At 33.3% G+C, this 19,334-nt stretch overlaps 3 protein-coding genes across 3 annotated transcripts; all 3 read left to right on the forward strand.

The window, feature by feature from the left end:
• Window positions 1-1,809: 1,809 nt before the first annotated feature.
• HELRODRAFT_142649 (hypothetical protein) lies at window positions 1,810-2,733 on the forward strand (the record flags this gene model as incomplete). The annotated part of the gene is made up of 1 exon (XM_009014298.1): window positions 1,810-2,733. A coding segment is annotated over one exon (924 nt), but the record flags the coding sequence as incomplete, so codon positions are not given.
• Window positions 2,734-4,971: 2,238 nt separating this feature from the next.
• On the forward strand, window positions 4,972-8,698 carry HELRODRAFT_185345 (hypothetical protein). The gene is made up of 7 exons (XM_009014299.1): window positions 4,972-5,099; window positions 6,541-6,769; window positions 7,040-7,136; window positions 7,492-7,593; window positions 7,737-7,823; window positions 8,116-8,424; window positions 8,674-8,698. Exons 1-6 carry the CDS (start codon window positions 5,070-5,072, stop codon window positions 8,270-8,272), a joined length of 702 nt encoding a protein of 233 aa, XP_009012547.1. The 5' UTR covers window positions 4,972-5,069; the 3' UTR covers window positions 8,273-8,424; window positions 8,674-8,698.
• A 6,063-nt stretch (window positions 8,699-14,761) lies between these two features.
• HELRODRAFT_73415 (hypothetical protein) lies at window positions 14,762-18,854 on the forward strand (the record flags this gene model as incomplete). Its single annotated transcript, XM_009014300.1, has 2 exons — window positions 14,762-14,856; window positions 18,776-18,854. The coding sequence occupies 2 exons, from the start codon at window positions 14,762-14,764 to the stop codon at window positions 18,852-18,854; spliced, it is 174 nt and encodes a 57-aa protein (XP_009012548.1).
• Between the last annotated feature and the right edge of the window lie 480 nt (window positions 18,855-19,334).

Here is a 19,334-nt window from a genome sequence, read left to right on the forward strand (position 1 = left end):
GAAAACATTGAAAAGATCTACGTACTCGATGAACAAAGTATCTATTCGCCAGTTGCTTCAGAAAGAGACGCAAGCTTTCAAAGAAAATACGAAACAAAAAACAAATACGGCTCAAAAAAATGTATCAATAGCAGAATTAAAAATACAGACTCTTCAAAGTGCTTTCCACCACCACTGCCACCAAAACCCGACGTCTTAACGCCAATCCCTATAGTTAAGACCAAAGAGAAAAACAAATGCAACTCCACAAAGCTTGGCAACGTCAGCAGTGACGTCAGCAACTCCAACAACTCAGATGCTCCACCGATTCCAGTGAGAAAAAAACTGGACAGTTTTTCGAAGCCTCCTCCAGCTCTTCCTGCTTCGTATAATTCACGAGAATCTATGAAGTCGGCACGAAGTTCAAATGTTTGCTCCAGTGAAACGATGTCTCCTCAACAATCGGTCAGTCATGACCCTGCTGATGACGACGACAACGAAGATTACGACTACGATGATGAAAATGATTTAAATTACAACGTCGAACTCGAAGATACGGGTGAAGCGGAGGAAGCGTACGAACCCATTACGCCAATGATACCTACTGCAAAACAAATTGTCAAGTATGATCTGAAGAATGAATTCGCAAAAGAAACTTTTGTGAACGTGGACGAAGGGGGTAACGTTATTAATTCTACAAATCCAGATGATGACATCGTAGAAACAACAGCATCTAATGAACAGTGTCAACTACTTAACGTAGATGCTAACAGTAATTCGCCTCCCGAATCAAACAAAACGTTCCAGAATAATGTCGCAGTTGAAAACGATTACATTGACGTTGTTGACAACAAAAATTTAATTTCATCACATCAAGACAGCACGGCAACGAATGAAAACCAACTAGCGGAAGATTTAGTCGCGAATTTGGATACGAAAATTTTGAGTGAAAAAGTATCACATCCAATCGATACCAGTAAAGTAGAACAAACGAACGAAAAATGTTCCGATGGCTCGATAGAAACGTTAACAACGACAACAGTTTCAGTCAGTAGGTCATCATCTGGTGTCAGCGCTACAGTGTCCGATCAGACCACTGCCAGAGACTCAGGTGTAGATTCCACGATATCTCACAGTTTGCATGATTCTCCATTCTGTGTTTCAGACCTAGTTGACGATCTTGATACAGTCATACCAAACTCATTAATATGCAGTGGAACTGAAAAACTGGAAATCCTGGGAAAATCAAATGAAACATCTTATTATGAAGACATTGATTCAATGAATCCGAGAGAGAGCACTTACTCTTCACATTATCTTGATCCTCGTTCGGAAGTTCAAACGTTTAATGAAAAAGCGAAAAATACCTGCGACCAAAAAGTTCTACCTGCCGGAACCTTGCTACTTTGTGATTCGGAACTTGCCTTGCCGATAACAAATAATGCAGAAATTTTTAAAATTGGCGAGGCTAGCAATAATCCTGATCAATTTCAATATTTTAAACAATTTATGAATACTTATTTGGCGTACGACAAAGAAGGTTACGCTTATTATATTCCTTATGACTTCATAAAAACACACGGTGATCCAAGAAATGAGCCATGGTTTTACCCAAAACCCTTGTCCGTGAAAGAAGCCACAATTTTTTTAAACCAAGAAAGTCAGAAAGGTTGTTTTGTCGTTTATACTCCTCATAACGATCACATGTGCCAATCTGTTGACAATCCTATTTACTATTTGAGTGTATGTGAGAACAACGAGGGTGATGTGTACCATTATCCGATCTTTGAAAATGTACGTGGTGACATTATGTTTGAAGATAGTGACAGAAGTTTTTTAAGCATTTACGAACTTGTATCGTTCTACAAAAAGGATAGAGAAAATTTAATAACAAGGCTACGTAGGCCGTTGAAAGAATCTAAGTTGCCAATAACACCTGGATACCATTACCCGCAACATTTAGAAGTTTCGAAAAAATCAATCCGATTATTTGGAGAAATAATTTCTAGAAGTAAGTTTTGCGTTACTTGTAAAGGAAATTACGGTCACCAGATGGTGTTGGTAAAAGCACTTCAACATTATCTGGTAATTGAAAATGAAGATGATTTTCTTGAAGAAGCACGGACGATGATGAAATTGGATCATCAAAATATTGCGAAACTATTAGGAGTGTGTTTTAGAACAAGGCCATATTACATAATTTTAGAAAATTTCAACTGTGGAACATTAAAAAATGCTTTATCTAACGGCATCATTCAGCCTGGTTGGCCAGAAATGCTTATCGATATAAGCCTTCAAATATTATCCGCGATGGTTTATTTAGAGAAACTACATTATTTACTACACCGAAATCTAAAATCATCGAACTTCTTAATAAGTTCCGAATACTCAATAAAGTTATTCGATTTTGAGAGGGCAAGGCTGGTCGACGACGACTGTTACAGGGCCTCTCCTCAGGATGAAGTTTCCATTCGCTGGTCTGCTCCTGAAGTTTTCCTTCATTCGCTTTACAGTACCAAGTCAGATGTTTGGTCAGTGGGTGTAGTACTATGGGAGTTGTTCAGTTTTGGTCAAGTTCCTTACAGTCAGTTGACGGAAAGCGAAGTTGTCGTTTTTATTTCCGAAAAAGGAAAATTAGAGAAGCCAGCAGAATGTGACATTCAAATGTTCAGCATTATGAATCAGTGCTGGAGGTACAAGCCCGATATGAGACCTACTTTTCAGTCGTTAGAAGAGAAGTTGAAGATGCAATATGCACAATTTAGCGATAGCTACATCCGTCTCAGATCAACTTCCGATAATAATCCCTCGACGTTTGCAGTTAAGTCAGATACATTTAGGTCAGACATCACAAACAATAATAACAACAACACAATTAGTAATACGAACAACAACATAGCGTTGCCAATTAAACCATCGAAACGTCATTCCCACAGCGGTCCAGCTACTCCAATGGCACTGACACCTGCTCTTCAACTGAAAAACAACACTCTGCAATGTTGCGAGAATGATGCTAAGATAGATGACATCATGAAGTCTTTGGGTAGCAACAACAAACACAACAGCAAAAGTCCTCACTTGTTCAATTCGAGACAAAACAAAAATTTCGAGACAAACTCAGCAAACGTGCCGTTCTCTCAAGTGATCAATAGCGGTGAAAGTCGGGACAACAAAATAAGAAAAAGTTTAAGAAACTTTTTGAAAAAAGGAAATCTCAACATAAAAAACTCAGAATAATTTCTTAAACAGTTTTTGCTTTTTTATATTTTTTCTTTTTTATTTATTTAATTTTCGTTTATGACAAACACATAGGCTTATGTACGTTGAAGGACCATTCCTTACTGTGAACTGGAGCATGTGTACAATTTATTACATCACTAGGCTTCATCTTATTGAAACGTTTGTGACACGATTAAAAAATTATATAAGTTAGGTCAAACAAAGGTGCATAAATATACACACGCATTTATTTTTCTTATGAATAGTTGTATATTTCTTTAATATTCGTAAATGTGAACATTTTTTCCTATTTTAAAAAATTTATTGTCAAATGTGTTTTTTTTCTCAGTTGTTCCTTCTATATATGTTCGATGGATTTATAAATAAAAACATCGGCTTAAAATTTTCTTGACAGTGTTGTGTTGTGAAAGTGATAGCAGTGTGTTTCAGATCAAGAAGTAGTTATACAAGGTCCACATTATCAGTGATTACATATTTCAACGTTATCTTAACATATTTCAATTGATACGAACATGGTTGGTTTTGAAATATAATCTGATTGATGATTATCACTTAATGGAGCTGGCAGCAACGAGAAGCAGATTGCTGGCGGATATGGAATGAAATGTTTAAGCAGTTGCTGTTATCGCAAATAATGTTTTATTTTAATATTTTTTCTATTATTTAAAGGCTTTAATATAAAAGTATTATCCATAGACCATGCTTCAGTCAGGCTTAAAGTAATAAATTCGTATCGATTCGTAACTTAGTAGAGTTTATTTGTATTGGTACGTATCTCCTTATTTCTTACTTTCTGATGAGATCTTAAAAACCAGTTTTGATCATCAATGAATTTTCAAATCAAACAAATTTGTAATCTACTCTTTTGTTAAATTATAAGTTAAAATCAAAATCATTTTTTATATGCCACCGATGTCATCTATGTATATATAATATTTTAAACACCTCACATTACCAGTGGTCTGTTTTGCCTTATATGAGAAAGGATTAACTTACAACCAAGCAAAATATTGGCTTAGCGTTGTTTTATGATTCATACACGAGGCTTTTTAGTAATAGCTGTTATCAAACAAATAACCTAAATTGAGAAAGGAATATTCGTAACAACCCAAAATGATAAGTTTCACAGTGTCCGTCATATTAAAATGAAAGTTTACATGACAAACACTTGAATGGTTGATGTAAGATGGTTTTGGTTGGTAATTCATGGAAGTATCGAGTTGGTTGTGAACTAGAAATATTTCAGTGTTATCCTATGAATAAGTATATCACGTTGTTCTTAGGAAAAGGCTTTTGGTTATAAATTTTTTTCGTACAACAATCAAAATGAAAAATCAAGAATCAAAGAAAAATTTCAATTGTAACACTCTCCTTTCATTTTTGTGTCTTGTTAAGTAGCAAGATCATACAGATGTTTCACAACATCATTACATTTCAGATTACTTGTTGAAATCAATATATTATGTAACTTTTAAGATATGTTCAAAATGTGATATGATCAATCAATCAATCAATTAGCTTGTAAAGCGCTGTTTCCTCGATATTCAACTGCGCTCTTTTGTGAATTTTAAAATCAGATCGGTCTTGAGATCCGCTCTGAACTTCTGATATGTATTTATGTTCCTTTATACATTTATTTGGTCACTCGAGTGCAGTACATTTGAAATAGATGTAGTTGCCACCGTTGCCACTGTTGCCACTGCTTCATATTAAATTTTACAATTGCTAAAGTTCTTTGTTTCTTACTCTTTGTGGTTACTGTTTGTCGCTCTAGTACTTTCCAGAATTGAATTTTGGTGAATTCTGCCATTTAGTTTTGGCTACGTAGTTTGAAGAAAAAAAATTTTAAAATGTCCGAAGTCGAGATGGATGTTTCGGAGGTTTGTTTCTCTCTAAAACTTTGTTTCTGAACGTTTAACAAGTTGAGTTTTTTTTTATTTCATTGGGAGAGCTATATAAGAAGACAAGTAGACAGACATCATGACATAATAAATAAAAATAACAAAAAAGTTGTTCTTCAAAAATTTGCCAAATTTATTATTTTATTATAATATAAATAACATAAACATTTTAAATTGCTTATTGCTAAATGAGGAAAAATTCAATTTTAAAAATTGTAAGTCAAAAATAAATAGTTAACTGGTGAAAAGTGTTAAATGTTTGTCAGTTTTATAAAATTAAGGCATATTAAACTATTCTAGAAAAATAAAAGTATCTATGTATTTAGATAGACTTATTGAGTAAATTAAATTTAAGTTTATTATGATATTTTGTATTAATTGTGGGTTGGTTAGTGTCAGGGTTTGGGAACATTTGTTGACATTAGACTTAAGCAGAGTTAGACTAGACCATCATTTATCAGTATCAGTTTCAATATGAGTATGATATAATGTATGTATACAATATAGTAGGAGTGCACAACCTCCAGCCCACTGGTCCTCTTTGTTGCATGCAGCATGATTTTTTTAATTAAATTGAAAGTTGTTTAGACACAATGGTTAAAAAGTTTTTTGTGCATTTCTCATATTTACATAAAATAAGAGACAGATACCATAAAAAGCTTTTTTTATATTATTCTGAGCAAATAAAAAGTCTACAAAATGCATTTAATTGATTTAATAATAAGTTTTTAGGTTTTGAAACAAATGTTATTTACTTGAAGCTTTTTGAGGATCCATTTGCCATTCCTGTTGATGATGCTTCTGAAAAATTTCAGATGGAATTAATCAATCTACAGACATCAGATTCACATAAATCTCAATTTAAAAATTTGAATGTTTTAGAATTGTTTAAAAAGGGTTGCCAGGAAATTTTTTACATCTAAAGGAAAATGCATTTACTTGCCATCATAAATGAAAGTACATACACATGTTATGTGAGCAGACATTTTCTATAATGAACTTTAAAAAGTCAAAACTAAGAAGCAAGCTTTCTGATGGATATTTAGAAGCATTTTTGAGAATTCCAACAAGCACAATTGGCCAGATATAAAAAGTTTAGTTAACAAATACCGCTGACAGCCATCTCATTATAATGGTCCACGGGGACGATTAGTTGTTCCCACCTCCATGCTCCAAGTTTTTGTCAATTTGGCCCTTTACTAAAAAAAAAAGGTTGTGCACCCTTACAATGTAATATGAATAGTATATAAAGTAAAAATTAATTGATAATTCATATTTATAAAACAAAACGTACAACCCATGTTCTATGTCATCATCAAAACATTAAACTTAAACTAATCTGAACTAAATATATGTTTAATTAATTTTTATAATAATTTATTAATTGATATTTTAATTTATTAATTTTTTTCCTAACTAGACCCAGTTGGATATTGATGATTTGAATAACCTTTTAAAAGTAGCAACCAGACCCAAGGTTAAGCAATTGTTAAATCAGGAAATTGCAAAGTTGAGTTCTTCATCTTTACCTTCCTGCTCAACCGCATCCTCTACGTCGACAACCTCCCCAGAACTGCCCCAACAAGCCGAACCAATCACCAAAGTCGTGTCTATCCCGAGGAAATATTACATCGACATCTCTAACTATGGTTGCTGATTATTAAATATTTTCACTTATTAATTATTTGTTACTAGTTTTAGTTTTTGACTAAATTAAAAAAAATTTTTTTCATATTTTTTCTCAATTAAAGTTGCTGAGATAGATAGGTGGAAAGTTAAGTTAGTAATAAATTAATAGGTATCAATAAGCTAGCAAGAGCGCTAATCTAATACCTAATAAGGCTCTACTGATATTTCAGAATTGCTAGACTTGTTTATTCATTACTCATTTATTTTATTTACTTATTGTTTACTGCTAGCTTGGGATCAGTCGGATAAGTTCATGAAGATATATGTAACAGTACAAGGTGTTCACAAACTACCAAAAGAGTCCATCTCAACTGACTACACTTCAAGGTTTCAACTTGTTAATTTTTGTGAAAGTTATTAATTTTTTTTAAAACATTCAATTATTTTAAAATTGCCAAATACTGTTTTGGACGTAGGGTTATTTGAATGCATTATAGGTTTTTAATTTTTTTGAAGGGGAGTTTTTAATTTTATGGTCAACATTGGGTAATATGAGATAAATAGATCATTCCAAATAAATACGTTTTTTTAAATTTTGAGTTTTTAAAATTACTTAAATGAAAATAATTTTTTTGTTGTTGGTTTGTTGTAAAAATATTTTTCTCCGTTTATTTAGTGTTAAATTTAAAAACTAAACTTAATTGAAAATTAAATTAGAGCCTGTGTAATTTAAACTTTTCAGATCATTTATTTTAAAAGTGGAAAACTTGGATGGAAAAAACTACAAGTGTCATGTTGGTCATCTGTTTGAGAGCATAACACCAAGCGAATGCTTCTTCAAGGTACTTTTGACTTCCTTAAAATGATCAATGCTAATTTTTTAGATCTTATATTAAGTTGGGATGAAATTTATCCGGTGTTGAAGATTTCAAATTCGGACTATGTCATCAATCACGTTGTTAGATTGTTTTTAAATCTGTATCAGATGAAGACAGACACAGTTCTGTTGATGTTGAAAAAGGAGAAGACACACAAAACATGGGCTTACGTTGTTCAGAAAGAAGATAAGATGAAGTATAATTCCTTTTTTTTATAATCTCATTGCTTCAGGTTTTGTGTTGGCTCTGGAATGATTTAGAAACGCTATAAAATCTTCAGAATTTAGTTTATGTTAGGTTTAAATGTGACTGGGTTGTTTTTAGACATATTTTATAATCGGTATAATTTCTAAAATTTCTGTTTAGCCAAATTTTGTTGAAGACGATTTGTACGCATCTTTTAATTTCAAATGACTGTTTGATAGTTTCTTCTTGTCATGCTCTTATTAGATACCTACAAGTAATGTATCAATTTCGAATTTAAACAGAACTCCAAAGTTTGATGATAAGAAAGATCCGAATGAGAGCTTGATGGATCTGATGAAGAAGTTGTATGATGAGGGTGACGACGAAATGAAGAGGACCATCGCCAAATCCTTTGCTGAATCAAGGAACAAAGTTTCAACTGGAGACATGGATTTATAACAACATTCAATTTGTTGAGATCCTAATGTATATGCAAACACGCAGTTTGTGAACGCTACTATCATATTTACTCGTTTCATGCGGATTTGGATGTTTGTTAAATATCAGAAGTATTTTTCGAACATTAAATATTTGTTTCGTTGTGATTGTCGTCATGTCCTGGTTATGACATTAAACTGACCCTCACTGCCTTGTGAGTGATGTTGGATCATCAAAGGCTAGGCCCACCGCTTATAACTGTGGTTGCGTAAGGAAGGGCGTCCTGCGTAAAAATTAGCCAAATAAATTACTTATGATGGAATGGCGTCGAGGGGTATTTCGGTTTCATCATAGGTAGCCAAACGGCAACCCCCGATCTCGGGGAAAATGTCGTCTAAACGTGTTGTTCGTTGTGATTGTCGTCGTGAAAAATAGTTTATCAACGTTCGTCAGGTATTCTATTTGGCGCTTTGTCAACTCCGAATGTATGACGCAAAATTGTAATTAATTATATCGCGTGTTGATTGCGTACGTTTTTTAATCAGTGATGTCTTTTTGCGCATAAATCGTAATACGCAGTGCGATAGTTTTAAGGGGATTCGCTTGAAACATATCGTTCATCGTTTAAGCTATTTGCCAAGAGGTGAGGTTTTCTTCATTCGTTATATGTTTGTGATTCACTTTCGACTTGAGAGGTGCGAGAGAGTTTTTCAATCCCATCAATTTCCTCCCAACATGCCAGGTTAGGAACGTTCTGATTAGTAAATGCACTGTAAGAAGTATACGGAGGACTCTTGTAGAGTGTGTATAATATAATTTTATCCATGTATGGTTTGAATGCATGTGTTTGTCGTATACACACGCGCATGCAAGTTCTTATAATTAAAACATGTCACATACAAACTATAAATAACTTGGAAATTCCAGACGACTTCTTGTTGGTGGAGCATTATGCTGATGGTATTAGTGGGTGTACGTTGTACGTGGTGTACATAAGTTGGCAATGCTTCGTGATGTACGCCTGCCCGCTGTACAACAAACTGCCTCTTTGTTTTCTTTTTTGTATGTGATGTATGGGTTGTTTGTTTTTTTTTGTATTTTATGCGTTTTGTATATCTATTTCTTGTTCATATTTTTGCCGGCATCAGGTCTTTTTTTCTTTATTTGTTTTTCTCCGACGTATTTTGCATAAATAGATTAGTGGATGTAATTTCATCCTGAATGATATTCCTCTTTTAAGAAATAGTGAGTGGAGCTTCCGCGTCACCGTGCCTACGTGTCTCTTTCCCTCCACAATGCCAATTGCACATACCTGTTATTTAAACATTGTCTATAAATTATATTTTAATTTTTTTTATATATTCATCTATTTATTTGTTTTTAGACTGTATGTGATTGTGATAAAGACAAAAGTTTATTGTCCAAAAAGTTCAAATTATAAAAAAAAAATCCAATATTTATTCAGTATTGCATAATTCTATTTTTTCCGTTTTTTCTATAGGCTCATTCACACGCACACAGACACACATACAGACACGCACAAAGACACACAAACATTCATTAGGAAATTTATATTGAGTCGTGCACATGTGCGTGCGAACGTTGCACACTGGGAGGCTATATATCAGGGAAATTGCATGGACGTTCGACTTGCAAACGTACAAAAAGATTCTATGTACGTACGTGTGTTTACGTACGTACATGTATGAATGGATATGTAACTATGTGCGTGTACGTACGTGTGTGTATGTGTGCTTATGGGGTTATTGATATGCACAAGATGTATACAAGTGTGTGCGTATCGATTTGCGCGTGTATGTTTGTTTGTATGTATGGGTACGTATCTGTTTGTACATACTTTGTGTGAAGTTTGTATGGACACATGCTATGCATGTGCATGGCGTATGCACGTACGTATTAATTTTTCAGATATTTATTACGCGAGCGGATGTGATGAAACGCAGGTATTTGTATTGCCTTCTCGATGCCTCATGTTCAGATACGCAAAATATTTTTCTCATATAACGATACATAATTTTGGCGGGTAACATTGTCAGAGATGAACAGTTTTTATGCGAATATTCCTATTCGAAGATACCAAAGAGTCGTATATAAACACAGATACACGTACAGACAGACACATGCATACCTACACACACACACAAACACACACATGTATATATATATATAATATATATATATACACATGTATATATATATAATATATATATATATATATATATATATATACACATAGACATATTTTTCCCAATATAGCGAATAGAGCCTAATGTCGAAATAATAACGGATCGGCATAACATAACCGTCCAAAATAAATTTCTTTTCGCATTATTTCTTCACGTAAGTAAAATAAATTAAACTGGAGATAGAGTTCTATTTTGAAAGTTACCAACTAGACCAGCCAGACTGATCAATCAGCCAGCCAGCCAGCCATCCGACGACCAACCAACTCACAACACATCCACCCACCAACAATCAATCAGCCAATCAACCAACAAACAAACAACCAATCTGCCAACCAACCAACGAATCAATCAGTCAGTCAACTAGCCAACCAACCAACCGAACAACTTATTTTATTTCATTGGTGTGCTGCAGATGTTTTCAAAATATATGCTCTCACTGGATGTGAGTGATATTCTTGGGATGTGCAAGACATATAAATAAACATTTTTTTCTTTCTCTATTTCTTTAGCGCTTATATTTTAACTCTTTGTCGCTTTACGTATTTTCGCGTTTTTTGCGTTTCAGTTTGTGTTTCGTTCGTCAGTCTATATTTTTTAATTGCGTCTTTTTGTTTGTTTTTATTTCATCTTATTAATTTTTTTTCAATTATCATTTTTATCTTCCCTACCCAAACAAATGAATGATTGAATGAATGAATGAATGGATGGATGGATGAAAGAATGATTTAGTAAATGGACGAATGACTGCACGATTTGACGTGTGGATGTGAACACGAATGAATGAATGGATAAACGAATGAATGAATTATTGAATGCATGAAGAAAAATCGATTAAGGTTATGAACGAACGAACGAACGAGGATAAAAAAGTGAATGGATGAATAATGAATGAATGGATAAATAATGAATGAATGCATGGATGGATGGATGAATGAATGAAAAAATGAAAATATGAACTAATGGATAGAAAGATGGACAAAGTCGTAAAGATTGAAAAAATGCGATGCATCTAACATGGAAAGAGTTTTATATGCAGGATAAGTACGTAACGAACATTCCTTCTACGCATTTATTGATGCGAATATTAACAAGAATTAAAAAATTACATTTAACATTTATATCTGTGTGTGCATGTATGTATGTGTGTGTGAGTGTATTTGTATGTAAGCGTTTGTATGTTTTAAATTATGTATGTGCCCGCTTACCGATTTTGTATAATACCTCTTTTCTTTTTTAGTCCCATTAAAACATTCGTGTCGTGATAGTGTAGAAATGAATATCCACACCAACATTACTTACACGCACATACACGCCACACGATGTACGTATACAAACATACACACTTTATACCGGCTCCTTAAACATCTTCTACATACATGTATATTTTTTTCACGCTATTTTGTATAAATATTTTTTTCTGAAATTTTTAATCGAAAAAAAATTAATTTAGCGTGTTTAACTAATTTTTTTCCAATTTTAAACTGGAGCTATGAACTTGTATAACATCTTCATTGTATGTTGTTGTATGTTATATGTATGCATAAGTGCTTATGTGCGTTTATGTATATATATATATATATATATATATTATTTCATCAATAATATATATATATATATATATGTATATATATATATATATATATGAATATAATGAATATAACATTTTATTGATGCATATATGTATATTTTTTTAAAAATAGGATGTTTATTTGATACAGGTATTTAACATTGCGTATAGGACAAGTGTATATATAATTTTGTTACATGTATTATGTAAAGGTGTATGTGTATAGATATAATAATATATATATATAATATATAGTTAATATATATATATATATTATATGTTTTTATATTTATATATTAATATAAAAACAAAAAAAGAGATATGGACAGTGGTGGAGAGAGGACGCTCATGCTTTATATACCGCTTCTTCTATACAAACGCCCAAACATAAATTGTACTTATTTCATTCTTTTATTCTTTCATCTGTTTTTGAATCATTCATTCATTCAATCCTTCACTCTATCATTCCTTTGTTTTATCATTCATTTTCTATTTCAGTCTTTCAATCATTCGATTGTTTTTGAATCCATCAATTATTCATCCTCCATTCAATCATTCACTCTATATCTCATTCATTTATTTCTTAAAAAATTTGTTTACATCTTATTGATTCATTCATTCATTCATCATTCATTCATTTATTCGTTCATTCATTTATACATTCATTCATTCATTAATTCGTTCATTTATTCATACGTAAAAGCATATATCTGTATGGACATAGTTTGATATACATTATACACCAAAGCACTTGTATGCAAAACATTGGTCAGTGCGTGAAAAGTGGTCAGTTTAGAGTTCTTTAAAGACCTTTTTATTGCAATAAAACCGTTTAATTTCTACTGCTTGCATCACGGCGACACACACAGTATTAATTAGTTAGTTAATTAATTATTAATTGATTAATTACTTATGTATTTACATGTATAAGTATTGATTAATTTTATCTGACAATGTTTTGTTTATAAATTTGATTGAGTTTCGTAGTTTTGGCAATTTTATTTATTCTTCTTGCAAAATGACTCATTGGATATATAATGGTTAATAAACTGCGGTCATGTTTTTGATGACGTCAACAACATAGAAGTAACAACATTAAAAAACTATATCAAATATTGTCGGCGTGCCAATCAATTCAAAAACAAATCAGCAGCATCAACAACAACAACATCAACAACAACAACATCATCAACAACAACAACAACATCAGCAACAACAACAACATCAACAACAACAACATTAACAATAACAACATCAACATCAACAACATCAACAACAACAACATCAACAACAACAACCTCTTGATTGATTTGCAGTTAAGAAGGTGATTGATTGTCAAGCAAATAAGCAATTTAAATTCTCCACACATTGCTGGGGTGCACTATTTTCAAATCATTTATCGGACACTTCCCATCAACACCTCAACTTACGTTGGTGCGCCAGCTTCAGATGCTAATGATAACATATTGCTTCTACTGATAATAAAGTTTCGTTTCTCTTAAATGTTGTTTCACCGCTGCTATTCATTACATTAGCGTAAAATTGAAGTCAGTCAGGGAGTTGTATTGAATCGTAAATTAATTCTCAACTATGTATGTTTTATTCACTTGAAAAATAGAATCATTGAAAATCAAATAAAACAAATCAATCGGCAACATTATTACATCAACAGTAAAACTACATTAACAGTAAATAAACGGAGAAGCGTTAACATAGCCAGGACCAGAAAACCATCTATGTATAACAATGGAACAACAGACGGGTGAAAAACAACAACAACTACTACAACAACAACAACGCCGACAACAACAGCAATTGCACAAAACGACATCAACGTTAAAAATAACATTACCAACATTAATAGCAATGAAAAACATTGACTAGATTCAACAACAATAGAATTTATAACATTTTCAAGTTTAAATAATAATAATAATAATAATAAGTATAATAATAATAAATATAATAAAAACAATTTTCGACACACAACTGAACAGGAAAATTTAAAAAGAAAATTTATACCACCCAAAACCACAACCACGGTCACCACCGTCCAATCTCTAATACTGTTTTGCTTCCAATAAATCAGCCAGCATTTTATTCATTCATCTCACACACGCAGCCATCGTTCATTCCATTCACTCATCAGATTGATACTGTCAATCCAACCACCTATCACTCTCTCCATTCTTCAATCCATCCACTCTTTTGTTCTTCCAATCTTTATCTAAAATTTCGTTTCGTTTATGCGTCTATTTAACTTTGTTACTCGTTATTAAATTTCTCGTCTATCAGCTTTTTTCAATACAATCAGTTATATTCCATTAATTAATTAATTCAGAATTATAAATCAAATAACTATTTAAACGTCTTTGAACATCTATCTTTCAATCAATCATTTAATTTCAAAATCTATCTATCCCATTTATCTAGCCATCCCTCTATCTTCTATCCATCCATCCATCCATCCATCCATCCATCCATCCATCCATCCATCTATCCATCTATCCATCCATCCACCCAACCAACAAAATGATGGACGACGGACGCGGCTATTCCAGCCACCACCACCACCAACCAAACAGCCTCGCCATGGCAAATCGCATGAACCACATGTCGGTGGCTGGCGTGCCGTACGGGATGTCTCCAAACGTGGGTGGTGTGGTGGGTGGCAGCGGGGGTAGTAACAACCTCGTTGGTGGGAGCGGAAGTGGGAGCGGAATAATTCCTGGAGACATGGATCTATCCATACATCGTCCTCACAACATCGGAGATATCCTGCAACAAATCATGACCATTACTGATCAGAGCCTTGATGAAGCTCAAACGAGGTAGGATGGTGATGTTGTTGTGATGTTGTTGTCAGGATGTCACGGTGTGTGTTGGTGTTGTCATGTCGTTGTAATGATGTTCCGATGTGTTGTTGTTGGTGTAATGATGTACTGTTGCGATAATGTGATAATACGGTGTGGTAATGATGTGATGTTATAAATATGAGATGAAACACAGTTTTCAAGTGAAAAATTAAAAAAAAAATTAGCGAAAAATAGTAGCCACGAGGTAGCCAGGTTCGGCCCCACCGGCAAAAATTTGGCAGTTCAACCCGTAAAATTTCCAAAATTTCCGCGTTTGTACGTGTGATGTTGGGGTGATATGAAGTAATGGTGGTTGGCGGTGATAATGAAGATGACTGATGATATGATGATGACAAATGCAATAAACGATCAAATTAATTACATGAAGGAATATGTTTCCGCCAAATCTCATTTTTTGGGTTTTATTTGAAACTTTCACATATTTTACTTTTAATTTTTATACCAAAAATTTTTCCAATGACATTTATATTGCCACATTATTTAATGAATTTCAAAATTTTTCTATGACAGACATCGCTTGTTTTATCATGTTAATAAATAATTCCAACATGTTTTCAAATGGTTTTATAAATATATTTTTTTTTGCAAAATTATTTCTTTGGTGGGTGATGTTGGTGATGGCGAAGATGACGACAAGATATAACTAATATCAACAACAAAGATGACGATGATGATGACGGTGATGGTGAAAATGATGATGACGACGATGATGATGACGATGATGAATATGCAGAAATGGTAGTGATGACGATATAATGTCGACAACGAAGATGTAGAGGATTATGCGATTAAGCTTAAACCGGATTTGATGATGGTGCTGATGATGATGACGGTGGTGGTGGTGATGATGATGATGATGACGATGATGATGTAAATCTATCATATGCATTTGTATTAGATGATGCATATGTCATCGAGTGTGTGATATACGTGATATATGATACATATGGATGAGATGGTACAAAGTACTTATGGTATATGCTATATATGAGATATTCATGGTGTATCATACATATAATACATTGACAGGTAAATGACAGAATGATTGAAATGATACATTGATACATAATATATGCGGGTTATTGTATGGTAATTTTCAAATAAGCGTATGTATAAAGATTTATAAAAAAAATTTCATCCATATTAAATAGATGCTTTGTTTGCCCGTGACAAACACTACGTGGGTGTTTTAACACAAAACACCATTTATATTTCCGCGAATTATCTATATAATTTTTATTGTTTTTTAAAATTATTAATATTCCAAACTCACATACACACATGTAAAAATACACACGTACACATTAACACACACACACACACACACTACACATGTACAAAGACACACACCCAGAAAAAGTATTTAAATATTCATGTACCATCATCGTACTAGTCTATGAATGTTTTTACAAAAAATAAACACACATGTATTTACGTACATTGTTTTACACATAACGAGACCTTGCAACGGTCTACAGACTAGGCAGAAACACCAGCGTACAAAATGTTTGCATATACACACATATCCATTTTTTAATTGCACGTACAAACGTGTGAATGATTGAATGTGTATATGTGTGTGAGTGTGTATGAAAGGGAGTTTGTGTGTGTGCATTTGTGTGTGTGAGTGTGAGAATGTGTATGTGTGTGTGTTTGTGTTTGTCTCTGCTAGGGCTAGCATTGATGCAGATGCGAAAACAAATTAAATATTGCTGCAACTACATGCAACCCTGAGCCAGGCTCACAAGAGATGCAATAAATAACCGTTTATTGAAAGGCTACAATATTTCGTTCTCTTCTGTGTTATGATCGACCCGCTGCTTGCGTGGCAGCCTTTTCATTCGTTTAAATATCGACGAATGTACGTATCCATCAAATTGTCACTCAATCGATCAATCACTTCTAAATGATCAATCAATCAATTCCATCTTTAGTTAATCAATCAATCAGTTGAATTATTATTCAATCAATCAATCATTTAAATTATTACTCAATCAATCAGTTGAATTATTATTCAATCAATCAATCAACTTTTTGTTAAAGAACAATGATGGATAAACTGAATTAAAAGTGTTAGTTTAGATAACTTTTTACTAACACTAATTTTGAGATGAGTTAAAAATTTAAAAATCAAAGAAAATGGAATTATTTTTGGCTTTCACTTTTAAACTTTCAACTTCAATAGAGCGTGGTTAGTTGGTTGGTTGCATAGTTGGTCGCATGGTTGGTTGACTGGTTGATTAATTGATTGAATAGCTTGTTGGTTGGTTAGTTGTTTGTGTTGTTCATGATTTGGGAACAATTAAATGTTACTTTTCATCTGGTACGCTTCAACAAACAACACGATCGATTAAAATTTTTTTTTTTAATTCAAAAATAAATACAATAAAAAATGCACGCATGCATGCATCAATGCATCAATTCACTGATTCTTAGATTGTTTTTTTTTACAATTCATCAACTTTTTTTTATTTTCTCGGTTTTGTTCAATGACGATAAATAATGGATTAAAAATATCCAAAAATTTAATAAAAATTTTTGAAAAAAATTGAAAAAAAATGTAAAAACATCTAGAAAACAATAAAGAATAATTTATAGGCTGATGGATGCTTTGCGCGCAAGACGTGAAGTGATGTTTGTCCGTCGTACGTTCTGCTTTGCGTTGGATTTGCGAGATCCTGTCCGTGCACGCATTCCATGACGTATTACCGTGTAAATTCGCCGGTTTGTCTGTTTGCTTGCATGGGTTGGTTTTGAAATATACACACCTACACGTTTATATTATAAATATGTGTATGTTTATATTTTCATTTATTGTATCTATCTAGTGTTTTATTATGAATAAACTGATGTTATTTATTACTATGTTCGAGTATTTTTTCATTCACGTTTAAACCTGTTCAATGGCCGAATAATAAACTACGAATAGACATGGAGATATTTGCAAACAAATACTTACGTCGTTTTCACCTGACACTTCGCTATCAAAAAACCCGGACATAAATACGTAAACACACACGCACACATGCATCATCCACACATATATACACACATACATGCATACATACAGTGGCATAAACACATATAGAGCCACAGATACACACACATACGCAGGCAGGCAAACAAACAGATATGCTTCAGCAATACCAACTTATTGATTTCTATCGACCAATTTATGGAAATCCGAACAAAAATGTTCATAAATTTGGCGTCTTCTCTCATTGTGATTAGCATGGCAGGTGTAGAAAAAACATCACTTCCCTTGTATAAATCATTCGTCAACAATTAGTCATGCAGATGCACAGTCAAGTTTTTCTGGCTCAAGTTGTTGTTGTTGTTTTTTTTTTGTTGTTGTTGCTGTTTGTCCTGTTGTTTTTCTTCTTTTCAACGAAGACTTGTGCGTCTAGGATGTTATTATGCCTGTTTCTTTCTGTACGTTTATATTTGTGTGTGTTTGTATGTTTCTGTGTGTGTTTGTGTATGTTGTGTGCATGTGTATATGCGTGTTTATGTGTGTTTGTGTATGTATATGTGTGTATGTGTGTGTATGCGTGTGTGTGTATGTGTTTGCATCTATGTTAAGTGTGCGCGTGTGTGTTGGTCTAGTAAAGAGTGTGTGCGCGTTTGGGAATTTTTGAATGTCCTTGTATGAGTAAATCAATGAATGTGTGTGCATATATGTGCATACGTGTGTGTGCGTGCGTATGTATGTGTATGCGTGTGTATGTGTGTTTGCGTGTGTGTATGTATGTGTGTTTGCATGTGTGTATGTGTGTTTGCGTGTGTATGTGTGTGTGTACTCAAAATCTTAAGAACTTCATCAAACATTTATACTTATACTAAAAATTATTTTCACATGAAACAACCCCCCCAGAAAACATACGCTAAACTGTCATCGGATGAAACCTGCCCTCTTCCAAGTTCTCTGCGAAATTAAAGAAAAAACAGGTTAGGAATCTGTTGTTGGTGGTGTAGTTACTGTCGCTACTGCCGTTGCTGCTGTTGTTTTTTGTTAATGTTGTTTGGGTTTGTGTATGTATGTATGTATGTATGTATGTATGTATGTATGTATGTATGTATGTATGTATGTATGTATGTATGTATGTATGCATGTATGTATGTATGTATGTATGCATGTATGTATGTATGTATGTATGTATGTAAGTGAGCGTGCGTGTGCGTGCGTGTGTGTGTGTGTTTGCGTGTATGAAGATGTCTGTGTTCAGTTAATGCAATTGATGTTACATGACACATGGTGCTAATAAATGAAGATGGACTGACAATTCATCTTGATTGCTGCATTGGTGGTGGTAACAGCTGATCACCACCACTACCACCCCCACCACAACCGCCACTACTACCACTACTAGTACTACTATTACAATTACTACTATTATACTACTTCAAATATTGGCACTATAATTGAACTCTAC

This window comes from Helobdella robusta, assembly GCF_000326865.2.
Source record: "Helobdella robusta unplaced genomic scaffold HELROscaffold_13, whole genome shotgun sequence".
NCBI classification, from domain to species: Eukaryota; Metazoa; Annelida; class Clitellata; order Rhynchobdellida; family Glossiphoniidae; genus Helobdella; species Helobdella robusta.